A 14,942-nucleotide genomic window follows, 5' to 3' on the forward strand; every position below is an offset into this window, starting at 1 on the left:
ACTTTAAATAGTGTTAAAAAAAATTTAATATGGATGGCCGATATGTGATCCAAATCGGGATTACTAATGACTTGATCAGTTATTGATAGGAGCCATGATTCATGATCTTTATAATACCTGAATTATATATCTATAATATTATAAAGCTAAAACAAGTAAGTTGGCTGGCTCTTACCCTTTTATAAGATAAGTTAAAACTCGTAAGTTGGCTGGCCCTTACCCCTTTTACAGACTTCCAGACTTGAGAGAAAGGGCATTAAGATTTCCAGACTCCCAATAACTATGCAGACGAAACCTTTTGAAGTCTTAATGATTTATCAATGGGCTCCGTAGTGTTGAATTTCATAAACAAATTCTCCAGAAAGAAAGATCCAAATGCCCATGTCAAGGCCTACCTGTTTTGGTATCGGTCTTATGGTACCGAACTAACTACTTTAAGGTAATGTTTCAACGCAACTTTTCGGGGCAAATCTGTCATGTGACATAGAAAGGTCATGAACATTCACACAAACTTACCCCCCAGGTGAGATGTTCCAATAATTAGTTGAGCGCTATTACATGATAAGACTAAGGTCAGACTCCCCTGATGAGTTAATATTCTCAAAGACAAGAACACAATGAGTTCATCAAATACATCAACCAGTTTAGGGATGATACTTTCCCAATTCATTGAGTGTCCACTATTTGATCTGGTGAAGATTAATCTCACCATAGAAAATGCTACGCCACATTATAGAACCTTCTTCCAGCTAATCGAATATGCCCTTCTCATTCGACTTTATGTCATAAAGACTTGAGGCTAGGAACAGACATATGAGCTTGCAATGAGTGCCAAATCTACCAAACCTCAAGAATAAGATGATTCCTCACAACATAAAAATGAGGTTAACAAACTTGAAGCCAATGAGCCAAAACAATACTCACTCATATACGTATCGGGGACAAGGAAGCACATCAAAGGAGTTCACTTCAACTGACAAGTCAATGAATAGCAATATTATGAAACTACTCAAACGAAACATGGTTGAAGTGCCCATAGCCTATATCCCTTTGTTCATTTTGGAAGATAAGTCCAAGTGATGCGAGTGGCATATAAATCGCGCCCATGACACTAATGAAGGTCTCACTCATAAGCACATCATTGAAGACTTCATCAATATTGGTGTCATAATTGTCATAGAAAAGCATGCCAAAGAAAAAGAAACAAACGACAACCGATGATAGTCTGATTAAAACAAGTGAGTAAGAAGCTCAACCCAAACCAAAGGACCACTTACTTGGCCTTGGAGCAGAGGAAGAAACCGATATGGAAACTCTTCAAATGAAGACCAAATTAAGATTAAGCTCAATCAAGTCTTGGCTACTTAGAAATTTCAATATTACATCAAATATAGTCTTAGTTCCGAGTCTAACGTATAAGAAGAAACTGAAGAACTAATGATTCCATCAAAGGAAACATACCTAGAAGAAGAACATGAGGCACATAATTTAGGAGTAGAGAATCTAACCCACTCAATTTCCTAAAGAGAAGCTCTCCCTTTTCCATCACCTCAAAAGTCCAAAGAGGACGAGGTAGATCTCCTAGGAATCTTCAAGGGTCCGCCTAGGCCTCTTTCCTTTGTTTTATCAGAAACTCTACCTATGTGGGATATATGCGATGACGAAGTACCGAGCTTGGAATATTCAGCCGAAAGTCACAAAGAAAGAAGAGTCAACCAGGACCAAGCATGTTAACTCCCCCATCTCTGTAAGAGAACAAAGTGGATCTCCTATAAATTCTAAAGCGACCACCAGGACCTCCATCGATGGATTTCTTAACAACCCACCTAAGTGCAATGAGGAACCAAACACAAAAGGACCTTTCAAGTTACTTTCTTGGAACAATGCAATGAATAACTCGTTTGAGCAATCTACTTCCTTGGGACAACTCAATGAATAACTCATTTGAGCGAAATGAAGAACTAAACTTAGTAGACCTAAATGAGCAGCCTTCTCAAAGGGTGGCCCACCAAATTAATAACCAAGCCTAGAGGATCCAATCGGAACTTCCTCTAAAGCAAAGCCAAGTGAAGGATATAGAAGAACCGAGCTCAACAATGGAATCAATTCTCTCATCCTCCCAAGAGCAGGAGGTGGACATCCTCGAGATCCTAAGAGGAGCACCCAAACTGCCATCATCGGAACATATAATGATAAGTAGTTGGATGAGTTGTTCAATTTGCCTTCTCAACCCAGCTCAATGGATACCCCCTTAAGAGGGAAGAAGAGTAAAAGCAAAAATAACCCCCAAGAGATGATAAGGACAGGAGCAGCTTCTAATGCCTGGGGTGTATCCATTTAAAGAACCAATAAAGATAGTCCAAAATGTCAAGAAGAGATGCTCAAAAGGGCACACAATCCCTATTAATGATGAAATACTAGTCGGGCAAGGCCATCCAATGACCCAATAGAGGCAACCTCAAATCAAGAAGACTGACTAGATGGGGCATAAATACCCATAATCGAAGCCTTTATGGGAGTCGCATCCAACGAATTGACTAGAGCATTTGTGAGCCGAGAAAGTCAACACAAAGGGGTTTAAGTCTCCACAATTGAAGACCTAGTAGGGATGACCCCATCTAGCTCATTCATAAAGGCATCCCAACATTTTCTTAACAGGACATTACTCTACGCCATTAATGAAAATCCAAATGGGGGAGCCATATCTAATCAATTGATAAGGGTGGTGTCATCCATAGAAAATGAGACAATCGAAGTAGTAGGTTAGGCCATGGCCTCATCCAATCCATCCCGACATGCCCTAAGGCGTTGAAGAATCAATAGCACAACCATCCTCATCCAAGTGTCCCATCTATATTCGAACACCAAGGATGAGCACAATGTGAAATTAATTCCCTCGAACGAACAACAACCTGATATTCTCTGTAAAAAGGATTGTCGGAAAGGAATAGGATGATCACTTATCCCTTTTAGTAGCCAAGTAAGATCTTCATGCCCACTTTGACTCAATGCTCCCATGACATTCAAGCGTTATGAGCACAAATTCACATATTATCTAAAACACTCTTATAAAAGTAGCATGAATACATTGCGACCGAAGATCCATTCTTTTGGTTACCAATAGACATCATGGGTTCGTGGAGCCACCTATGGGTTAGTGCAAGGGTTCTTAAAAGGCATCACTTACATACCCAATCATTTTTTAATTGAAATTTTGTTCAAAAATAAATAAAACATACCCAACACATGTTTTGGGGCAGTTAACAATAAAACCCTTTTAAAAGGCTTTGCAACCCAAGTGAGGGACCGAAGGACCAAGAAGTTGCGAGCAGTCACAAATCCAAAGCGTCTAGGTTTGAGTGAAGTACTCAAAAGTGGGTCCAACAATAATTCATCAAGCACCATCGAGGAAATGTTGGATGCAAGGGCGACCTGAGGATAACCGAAACTAGGACCTCCCTACCATTTAGCAAATGGGAAGATGATAATATTACCGAGTAAATATGAAGAAACCCTTACCTATTCGTAGGGTGTCATGTTGAAAGAAAGAAGCATCACTAACTCTTTTTCTACTTCTCCTTCTACTTCCTCAAAAAAAAAAGAATAAAAAGGCTGCAAAAAAATTATGCCGAAGGCTAAAAAGTCCGAGAAAATACCTGTGATGCAAAAAGCATGCGTATAAAGAAAAAAAAAAAGAGAAAAAATGAGTCTTTGAGCTGAAAACCTGAAAGGAAACCCCGAGATAATGGAATAAAAAGTTTTTTTTGTTTTTTTTTATCTTTTATCTCTAACGTCCTTATCTCTATTATGTCAGCCTGGTGACAAATCAATCTAGAGGTATGAGCCCCCTTGGATAATGGTTAAGGGTATCTATAAGTAGACCTGAAGTACCTCAGTGATCCGAACATCAGAAGGTTAGTCGTGGGGGGTCGAAATTGAAAGTTCGAAGAAATCCCGATCACCTGGGTTCGTGTCCAATATATTCCAAGATATTGTTTATTTGAAGACCTCGAGGAATCTCTCTCTAGATTGTGACATGAGGACCAAGTGTTCGAAAGACAAATGAGTTCTCAATAATTCTTAGATCTGAAAGTCCCAACCAAGGTTACCCCAACTCATGGCAAGTTTATTAAAACTCATGGCTTTAAAGCAAAACACTGGGGCATCATCTTGTTTTCCCAATTTTAGGAGTCAAATTTTATGTAGCAAAATGCATGTGAAAAGCTAATAAAATATTGAAAAAAAATTCTCAAAATAAAGCCCCATAATGACAAGTTTTTATGTCATTTGTCAAATATGATGTTAAATTGTTTAGAGGACTCCAATCGTATGAGCTTAAACTGTTAAATATGTCACTTTTCAAAAATCACCCATTCATCAATATTTATTTTTATGTCCTCCGTCCTATATGATGTTAAATTATTTAGAGGACTCCATAGTCGCATGAGCTTAAATTGCTAAATAAGTCACTGTTCAAACATCCCCCATTCATCAAAATCTTTTTCTTCAATTTTCATTTCTTGATTGTTAATGTCTTAATTTTTTTGTTTATTAATTTGCATTTATTAGTTTCAATTTCTTAATTTCATTTTGATTTTCAAATTCTGGATGCAAGGGTAACTCTAATTTGGATGGTTTCAAAATTTTGTGTTTATCATTTGGAAAACTTAGTAGTAGCTATTTCTAAAACTTCTCATTGTCTTTCAAAATTTCAAAAAATGAAGTTGGATTAACGATGAAAGTTATGACATTGTCCCATCATCTATAGTTTAAATCCAATATCTAAGAGATTGTAGAAGCTTTCCTCATAAATTCGTAGTGAAATCATTATTCAAGACCCTTCAAAACCTCATGAGTCATTAGGAAGCCTTGGATGAAAAACGGGTAAGGGATTATGAGAGAAAACAATATTCGGATTCATTTCATTTTATTGAACTTAAAAACTTAGAATTGGCGGCGTGATAGAACCCATGTAACAATCGCGACACAGTGCATCCCATAGAATGCTCAAACGCCGGTCTTGAAGGCAAGCAACTGAGATAGGATGCACGTCAATGTGCCAACAAACTTCATGGGACAATCATTCTTTGATCGTTAGTTTTAGGTCTTTCTAATTTCCATTAGTCATAAGTATCTACTCCTTTGCCGCTCTCTTGTCTTTTGAAGAATAAGATGTGCCAAAGAGGGAAACTATATAAACCCCCTCCAAATTAAATTTTTATTTCTAAATTTTTAAACCTCAGAGCGGATTATCTCAATAAACGATAAGATACATGGAATAGTTGTCAACTGCATCTATAATCTAGACCAAAGTATTCTAGAAATCTCAAACATCTATTGTTACAAAATGAAATCACCACCAATAGATAGGTTTTAGTGCAAATTAGAGAGAATGCATTCCATGATCTGTCAAAGTGGGATTTTTCGAGTAGAGATATCAGTAAATATCATCAAATATGATAATCCCAAATTTTGTTGTGTTCAAGCATGTCTAATTACACCCCATTTTAAAATTGGTTAATCTTTCTTGAATTCTCGAACCCTAGGACCACAACAACTTAGTAAACCCTAGACACCTTTTTAGACATAAACGCAAACTTTAGACCTATCCAAGCCATAAAATAATTATCCAGGACAACCTTAAACCTTATGAATGCAGGAAACCAACCTAAACATTAATCTAACCTTGAAACTAATACCCGAAATTTTGAGCCCTGTAAACCCCTCTAAAATCACCCTTCTTTTTTTTTCCAAATTTATTTTAAATTACAGAAGGGATCATAAGCTTTTCAACAGTTTAAGAATCGTCTGAATCTGATTTATTGTTTGAAAGTTATGGGTCGAACAATATTGTTACCAAAAATTGTGAAATGGTCATTGCAAAAATTCTAGAACCGCCCAAAATACTTTGGAAGCTTCAAGAGGGGTTTTTGCTTCATGATAAGCATGATTAGAAATATTTTTAGGATAAATAAAACCAATTTTTTTTTTTTAATACACTTTATTTGCTCCTATTTAAACATCCTCAAAAAAATCCCATAAGGGGATATATAATATCTCATAAAAATCCAAATTCCCAATAAATCAGATAAAATTTCCAGAAAATAAAAAATAGCCAAAACCACCCTAAGAAAACCTTAGATTTAGGAAATCATAACCCCTAAAATTAGGAAACCCTAGATCCAATTTCAAGGCCAAATCTCAAACCTTGATTCTAAAAATTTGTTAACCCTAGCAATTGTCAACCTAAATCTTTAAGAAAAAGCGAAAGAGTATGGCGTAAACAAGCTGCAGTCTTAATATGGACCCCAACTTTGGGTCTTCAGGTGTGCCGGCCAATCGGCTCAGCTAGGTAACCTTCTATTTTCTTTTAATTCTCAATTAATTTAGTGTATTGTTAATTATTTTAGTTTTAGGATTTTCTAATTGGATTTTGTGTGATCTTAAGCCAGATCTTTCAACGGTTCTCAAAGAGCCTTGATCTCACCAAATCGTTTTTTTTTTTTGTTTTTTTAACTATAATTTAATGGATCCCACTCATCCCTACTTATCTTTATTTTTAACTAGTTTAAAGCACAACTTTGGAAGGATTTCATAGGACATATCTTTGGATTTGGCCGTAAACTCTAATAATTATCTACTCCAGGGGGCGTGTCGTCAGACTTAGATATCTCAACAGTACGTATCACATCCTTAATCTGTGTCAACCTTAGATTAGCTGCAAACAATTGTTTTTGGGGTGAATTTTCCAATAAATAGGTCTTTTCCCAATCATTTCAGCAGAAACTCTAACCCTAATTCCCATCATTAGAACCCTACAACATTCAAATCTAAAACCTAGACTTAAGCTATTGCTACCCTAGTTCTAATTAACCCTATTCAGTCATAATTAAGAAATAATACAACCCCCGTATCACTTAAATTAAGGTTTAGATTTTCAATTCTAAGGTTTGTGTCCATAGGTCATGGAGATTCAAGATTATGTTTTTGGGCTGAAAAAAGAAGAAGCAAGAGAGAACCCCAAATGCTCCCTTTAGCTTGACACAAAGAGGTCACTTTATAAATAGAATATTCTATTTTTTATCAACTAACTTACCAGATTGAATATGGACCATTGGAACGCCGTGTGCATCACTGACCTTAGTGCATCCAACCAGCTTTACGTTGTTGAGCCGTTTCGGCCTAGCTTATGTGAATATCTCCATGGTTTTTATTTTTGTGTATTTCTTGTTAGATCATTCCCCTTTCGGACTATGGTTCAATAATTTGGAATATTCTATACTTTTCACTTGAGACCTACCTATTTTAGCTAGTTTCCTTAAATGGGATATTTGGGAATATTTAATAGCTAGACTATGGTTTGGGTATGGATTATGGTTCCGTCCTATGGTTTACTAAATTAGTATGGTTCAGGTTTCAAGGACTGAGAAACAAAACGAATTCAGGTATCCATGGTCTCTCTGCTTTTAATGATTAAAAGATTATGGCAAAAAATACTCTACAAGACACCCAAATCAAGGAGGCGAAAAAGGCAGATAATCCATGGGGGGTGGAGAACACTCGCTCTCTCCCCATTTGGACTAAACTTTATTCGAGAACAAGTTATCAAAAACCCATGCACACCAGAGTGTTTTTACACCTATGTTGTATAATTTATAGACATTGATATGTCTATTTTAACTCAATAATGTTCAAATGGCTCATTGGATAGCATGTGCGCTTATTTTTCATCACTCTCTTTTTTTTAAACCTAGAGACTTAGCTTTTTTTTTTTTTTAAAAAAATAGTTTAAAAAAAAACTAGAGAGAACATTGATGTAAATAATTGGGAGTTTATATAATATATAATAAACTTTTGTCTTTATTTTTTATTTTTTCAACTTGGTATGGACTCGAACAACTTATTCATACTCGCCCAAGTAACTCACCTCAGCCAAGAGCCAAGTACCTTAGCCGAGTCGTCTTTTTGTATATTGTTTTAGACTTTTTTCTAGACAAATGTCCATGAACACTGCCTTAGGTCCAACTGTAAACAAGATGAACAAGTAGCAATTGGTAAAATGTTTCAATTTTTTATATTGCTTCGGGCCAATGCCGCACTAAATATTTATATTAGTAATTATGTTGGGAAAACATATCTTCTTACATTTAAAATTAATAACATTTGGTGCTCTCTGAAGTTGGAGGAGCATGAAGTGTATTAATTTCTAATTATAAAAAATGAAAGGCAATAATTCTCTGGTAAATCACATGTATTTCAATGCTCAATTTTTCTAGTAATTTTATATTGTATTGTTTTTTTTTGTTAATAATTTGCACTATCTTATGGCAGTATGCGTTATATTAAGATTAAATTGATACATCAAATATATATTAAACATCTTGCAGAAGTAGAGGTGGGAGAGAGTGTACAACTATTAGTAAACTGATATACAACATATAATCTGAACCGTCTATAATTTTAGTCATATTATAGATGGACTATTTTCAATACAACGTCTTTATATGACAAACATCAGTATCTAAAAAAAAAAGCAGGTTTCCTTCTAGATTCCCAGATGCTAGTTACCAAATATTTACCAATTTTAAGAAACTTATTACACAGGGATTTCCCAAAATATTTATCGAACATAGAAAAAAAATATTGAAAACAATTTACTGTAAAACTCCTTTCATGGTAATATTATTTCACATTAGCAAACTTTTCACATGAACCAAGTGCACTGTAATTATTTGTTATTTTCCAATAATGCAAACTAGCAAATAAGATTGAATCACTAATTGAGCTAGTTGTAACCTGGAATCGTAATACTTGTAACACAATATATACTACACAATGATCATCTCATAGAAAGCTTTATAAAGGTCTCTCTAATGCAAATTATTGGTTAACCACATTAAAAATAGTTCGATCATCATAAAGAAGTCTCTCTGATCGTGTCTCTAATTCAATTGATTGATTAATTAAAATAATTTTGTTCTGCAAAATTATTTGGTTATATGTTTGCAAAAATTAAACATCTCTGTATTTCGAGTATTGAACTGGGTTAAAATTTTAGCCTAAAAATAAATTTGGTACTCAAGAGTACCGAAAATTGCATATCTGTAAATCAAACATATTTGGTACTCAAAGTACTTAAACTATGTTAAAAATAAAGGGAAAAGTTTCTATGCTTCCCCTACAGCATAGAAGTTCTATACTCCCCCTACCATCTAGCCGTCTAATTTTGATCAAGAGTTACTCACCGTTTGATCTTAGATCTAACGTCTCAAAGTATTTTATTTTTAGTTTTTTTTTTATACAAATTGTATGAATATGAAATTTAGTATGTGCCATCTTCTCATTGGGGCGCACCTATAAAAAATATTAAAAATATTTTTTGATAAAATATAATGACCAAAATACCCCTTTAAATTTTCAAAAGTATTTTGGTCATTTTATTTTATTGAATTTTTTTTCTTTTTTTTTGCTAGTGCAAGTTTAATAGAGGAATGAACGTCCAAATTTTGGTGTCAAAATAGTTTATAGAAAAAAATTACAAATAAAATAGTGTAGAGACGTGACATTGTGATTGGGACAATCTTAACCCTCCACTCCATATGGACGGTTGAATAAGGGAGAGGATAAAACTTCTGTGATGTAGGGGAAGCATGGAAAGCTTGCCCAAAAATAAAGCCCATAACCAAATCGTATGGAGCATGTCCTCAACAGAGTACTCAAAGTACCATACTCTGTTGAGGACATGCCCCATATAAAGAGGTACATAGAGTGTCGAACACAGGGTCATTTTGGAAAAAATAAAAAAATGGAGAAAAACGACATCTTCTTAAAAAAAATAACTTTTTAAGGATATTTTCATGCAGGTGCGAGGCCTGGAATATAAGAGATATTTACATTAATATTTAGATGATTTTTTTTGAGAAATTAACGATGAAATAATTATGATAAATTTACATTTATTTCTCAAAATTATTTCATCTAATATTAGATCAAACATCTAGAATTATTTTTGTTTCATAGAAGCCACAATATCGTTCAACACCGCACAAATATGATCCGAGGTAAATTAGAGTTATGCATATTCTTCTGACCAGGCCAGCAATGGGCTTTATAATAAATTCTCACATGCTATTTTCTATTGGTTTGACTTCTTCATTTTAGCAACAGTAATATAGCTTGGTATAATTGTAAAATTTTAATTAATTTAAATCAGTATACATTATTATTTAATGATAACTTTGGTAATTTATCTAAAGAATAAGACGAACACATTTCTTTTATATGCTTGAAATAAAATTCAAAACTTGAAATCCAAAATGTTAGGAAGATACGATAACTCAATTTTACCTAAAATAAAAAAGATAAAAGTTTTATTCTTATCCACCCACATATAAAGTATATGAGACCCATGCTCTCGGCTAACAAATCTAAATAGTTCGCTAGGATAGCTTGAGTAACAATGCCCCAAGTTGGCTCTTGAACATCATATCTTTATCTGATAGTTTATAGTGTTTTATTTTTAATATTTTTTTTTAAAAATTTTTTTGCAACAAAATTTGGGGTGTACATAATTTTACAGGGGTGCACATGATAAAAATAATAATAATAATTTTTTGATAAATTACCAGAATATCCCTATAACATTTGGGGCATTTTCGTAAAATGTATCTTTTATTTTTTATATGTGTACCCCAATAAGAAGATGAGACACCCCAAAATTCAACTCAAAAATGTTTTGTAGAAAAAGAAATTAAAAGCCAAATGCAATCCTAACCATCAATTCAGATCGAACCATACAATTTATATATAGGTGGGTCACATACTGATCAACGAGCAGTATGTGAAGTCAGTCGGGCCATTTTTCATTACAAAAATGATGGAGAAAGGTAATAAGCCTTCGCCTAAAAAACTTGGGCAGTCTAAAACAAAGTTGAAGCCTTTTCTAATTGTATGACATGAAATTGTCTTTTATGCTTTTATCAAGACTAAAGAGAGTGAAAGAGAGGGAAATGCTAATTGAACTGTGGTGGGCTTTGAAGCGACTGACCCGAGGCCTAGGTGGTCAAAGGGGTCCCAAGGTACCAAAACACAATACGTTTGGATAATGTTCTTGCCTGTTGACAATAGAAAAATAAAAATTTACTCTCGTGACACCTTAACATATTGTTATTATATATTTTAGAAAAAATATTATTCAAGGGGTTGAAATTCCTTATAAAATCGTTAAAAGCGTTTGATTATCCTAATTAATATTTAAGATCTAATTTTTTATTTATTTATTACTTATGTACCCCTTAAAAAGTTATAAAATTTTGAATTGCCCTTATTCATAATTGTAAAGGGGAAACATTTAGGGTTATTTTATTAATTTGAAATATGAGATTACCCTACTTGTTCTGGTTTACAAATAGGGAGCACATTATTCAAGATTAATAACGAGGAACAACAATGAGCATTTTTATCATTTGATACATGCAATGCATTTGGATGGCAAATTACAAAAACACTATTAGTTGTTCATTGTTATTAATCCGGTGAGTTCCTCACTTGTATCCCTAACCAGCAAAAGTATTTTCATCACTTTGTTGGGACCTCTGGTAGGTCCATTATTGAAATGCCCCAATCTTGAATGAGAAAATTTTGATTTTTTTTTTGAATAGGCACCTAAGTGTAATAACAAAGAAAAGGTAATCCCTCGAACCCTCAAATGCTAATTAAGATTATTTGAGCCATTTAATGAATTTCTAAGGGGTTTCCACCCCCCTGAATGATATATCTACAAATTATTTTTATTTTTAATTTTCCATATTTATACCATTTTTTTCAATCTTTTATTTCTTTTATCAAAAAATGGCTCCAAATTGATAATGACTTTGGACCGAAGTCTAGAATAATTTTTATGATAGCTTTGAACTTTCAAGATATGAAGTTAGTTCGATACCTTTTTGAAATGCTACATGAAGTCTTAGAAATTTGAAGGTCCATAGTGAAGTTTTGAAGGTCCAAAGTGAAGAACTTGAGCCTTTAAAGTGAAGAGTTTGAACCTTCAAAGTTTAAAGTTAATAATTATGTTGTCCGACCGTAAATATTCAATTTGGGGGCATTTTAAAATAAGTAGAAAGGACAAAAAAATATAAATGAAAAAAAAGAAAGAAAATAAGTTTGAAATGAGAGCATTTCATAATAAATTAAAAAGACAAAGATATAGAGAAATTTACCATATCCATTTAAAAATAATAATTATAAAAATATCCCTTAATTTTTATACGTGCATATCCGTTTTGTTCGTCATTGTTTAATTCCAAAGTCACAAATGACTTTGAATTTTCACTATGTGTAATTGTATTATTTTGTTAGAAGTTATTTAAAACCAAAATCACTTCGGATATTGAAAATCAAAAGTCACTATTGACTTTGGATTCTTAATAGCGAAAGTTGCATTGCAATTGAGATTTCCATGCAAATTAGCATATTTAGCATTGCAATTGAGATTTCCATGCAAATTGGCATATTTGAAATATGAAGTGACTTTGGATTTTTAATATCTAAAATGAAAATCACTTATAAAAAAAAAAGAAAAAAGATTTATAAGTGCCCTAAAAAAAGAATTTAATTGAGCTGCAGTTAAAGGACGTGCACGTCATAAAAATAAAAAAAGATCATGACAAATAAGAGGTTTGTGGATAGAGGGAGATAAATTAATTTCCTAAATTTTTAAAAATTTATTTTAATAAAGAGATATAGAGTTACGTGATTAAAAAGTATTCATCATGCCTCAGTTATACATTTTGTTACTTTTTTATTTTACAGCTAAATCTTTTTTATCAGTTTTTACTTATTCGTCAGCACTTTTAATCACATGCAAAGCACGTTCTTTGAACCAATCAGATGAACAGTAAAATAAACTTTAAAAGTCATAATCCAGTGATTATCACGGTTCCATCAAGGTTGATGTGTCCCACTAAACAACTTCAACCAATTGACTGTACGGCCAAACAACTCTAGGATTGATTGGACGGTGATAACCGCATTGCCTAGCTCGTCTCATATTGGAGACATGTGGACAAGAATCTCAAAGACACTCATTTGAGCTCTCTCTCTCTAGAATAGCAAAGAGTTTTCGGCGCTCTCTCTTTAGAATAGCAAAGACATTTGAGCTCTCTCTCTCTAGAATAGCCAAGGCATTTGAAATCTCTCTTTGTCGTCTTCCTGCCGATATGTCAAATATAGGCCCGACAAACAAGGTGTTTTTTTTTTTTTTTCGAAAATGTTTATCTAGAGCCGAAGCTCTAACCAATCAAATTAGAGTTTATTTCAAAAATTTCACTAAAAGTAGTTGTTTTGGGGCTAAATACCTTTAAATTGATCATGTCTTGCCCATAGAAAGTGATATGACAAATGTAGGCAGACAAATGTCCTTTTTTTTTTATTTTGGGAAAAATTTATATAAGGCCAAAGCTCTAAAAACAATAAAGTTAGAGTTTACCTCAAAAATTTAATTAGAAAAGGATGTTTTTATGTTTAAAATATCTTCAAATTGATCATCTCGACGTCAAAAAAAAATAGATTTCAAGTTTTAAAAATATTGTATTTTATAACGTATATTTAGATCATCAATTTTCAAGATTTTCATAAATATGTTGATCTACTGTATTTTTGAAGCTTTAAATTTTATAAATTAAAAAAAAAAAAGATTTTAAAACTATCATAAAAATTTTTAAAAACAACATATTTCTCAATAAGGTAGGCTCTGATTTGATTGTTTAGACCCTAAGCTCTATACAAACCGCGAGGAGTTGACCTAAGATCCCTTTCTCAAATACTTAGGAAACGAGGGTATGCTGGTCATTTGCGGTTCTTCCTAGGAGGAGGCCAATTCAGTAAATTACCAAGAAACAATCACATCCGTTAAAACACTACCAATGTCGTTTTGAGCCGTCCGTCTCCGAGCCCTCGTCAAAAGGGATTCGCGCGTGTGTAATTCGTACTGCCTTTCGTTACACCGGTAGACGCGGCAAAACCAGGAATACACAGCATTTCCATGGCGGCTATTTAAGAATTAGGGTTTTGAGGCTTTGAACGGCTTGTGAGTGAAGAGAGAACGATTACTGCTGAGTGGCTGAGTTAAGTTACGAGGTTTGAGGTTCAGATAGTTTGGTTTTGAAGTCTGAGGTTCAGAGAGTTCGCGCAATGGTTTGTAATGGCTGAGAGGTTTGAGGTTTGGGTTTAATGGTGGTGCTACGCGCTTAGTTAGGTTTTGGGAACGGAAACTTGTTGAGAGAAATCATGGAGAGAGTGAAGGCATCGTCTTCTTGGGTTGCCAGTCATTCTTCTCATGTCTCTGTTGATTCATCTAGTACTTCTCTTTCTCTCTCTCTGTCATTCTTCTCTCCGTCTCTCTCTCTCTATCATTCTCCTCTCTCATTCTTCCTCTCTCTCGTCCATCTGAATTTCCATTTTTGTCATTTCTGCTTGAATGTTCCATGGTTATTTTCTCTCTCACTCCCTCCCGTTCTTGTCGTATTTTGTTGTGTTGTTTTTTATCGCCATTGTTTACGAAGAATTTCTTATTTATTGCAATGAGAATGGGATATACCTGCATAACTACATTTATTCGTTCTTATTTTTAGTTTGGTAAAACCGGTAGCAAACTTCTTATTCCTTTTTCTTCTTATTTTTTTTCCAGATTTGTAAATAATCGGACAAGAAGCCGCTCAAATTAAGCACATAGGGCATCACAATACTCGTTGTATTGTAACTTTACTTGATTAATTATGTTGAGGTTCATGTACTCACACAAATGAATTATTTGTAATGAATGTGGTCCGTGACCTACAAAAAACGGAGTACTGTATGTTTCGTCTTCACTTTTTTACTCCACTTCTTTACTCCAGTGTTTCAGGACTTGGCTTAGTCCACTCAGGGTTGAGTCCACTCGGACT

General features: G+C 33.9%; 1 protein-coding gene across 9 annotated transcripts in view; it reads left to right on the forward strand.

Annotated features, from left to right (window-relative positions):
• The first annotated feature begins 14,081 nt into the window (after positions 1–14,081).
• The window catches only part of LOC18421851 (uncharacterized), a 30,598-nt gene continuing 29,737 nt past the window's right edge, over positions 14,082–14,942 (forward strand). For 5 of the 9 annotated variants that reach the window (XR_016045667.1, XR_016045666.1, XM_088853470.1 and 2 more), the window contains exon 1: positions 14,082–14,356. Coding sequence is in view for 3 of the 9 variants with exons in the window: in XM_088853470.1 (XP_088709596.1) it covers positions 14,287–14,356 (70 nt within the window). In the remaining 6 variants the exon portion in view is untranslated. Of the gene's footprint in view, positions 14,357–14,686; positions 14,852–14,942 lie in introns of all 9 variants that reach the window. The other 4 variants (XM_020662514.2, XM_088853474.1, XM_088853472.1 and 1 more) reach the window with 3 other exon arrangements.

This window comes from Amborella trichopoda, chromosome 12 (assembly GCF_054954075.1).
Source record: "Amborella trichopoda isolate Santa Cruz 75 chromosome 12, AtrichopodaSantaCruz75HAP2 v2.0, whole genome shotgun sequence".
Lineage (NCBI taxonomy): Eukaryota > Viridiplantae > Streptophyta > Magnoliopsida > Amborellales > Amborellaceae > Amborella > Amborella trichopoda.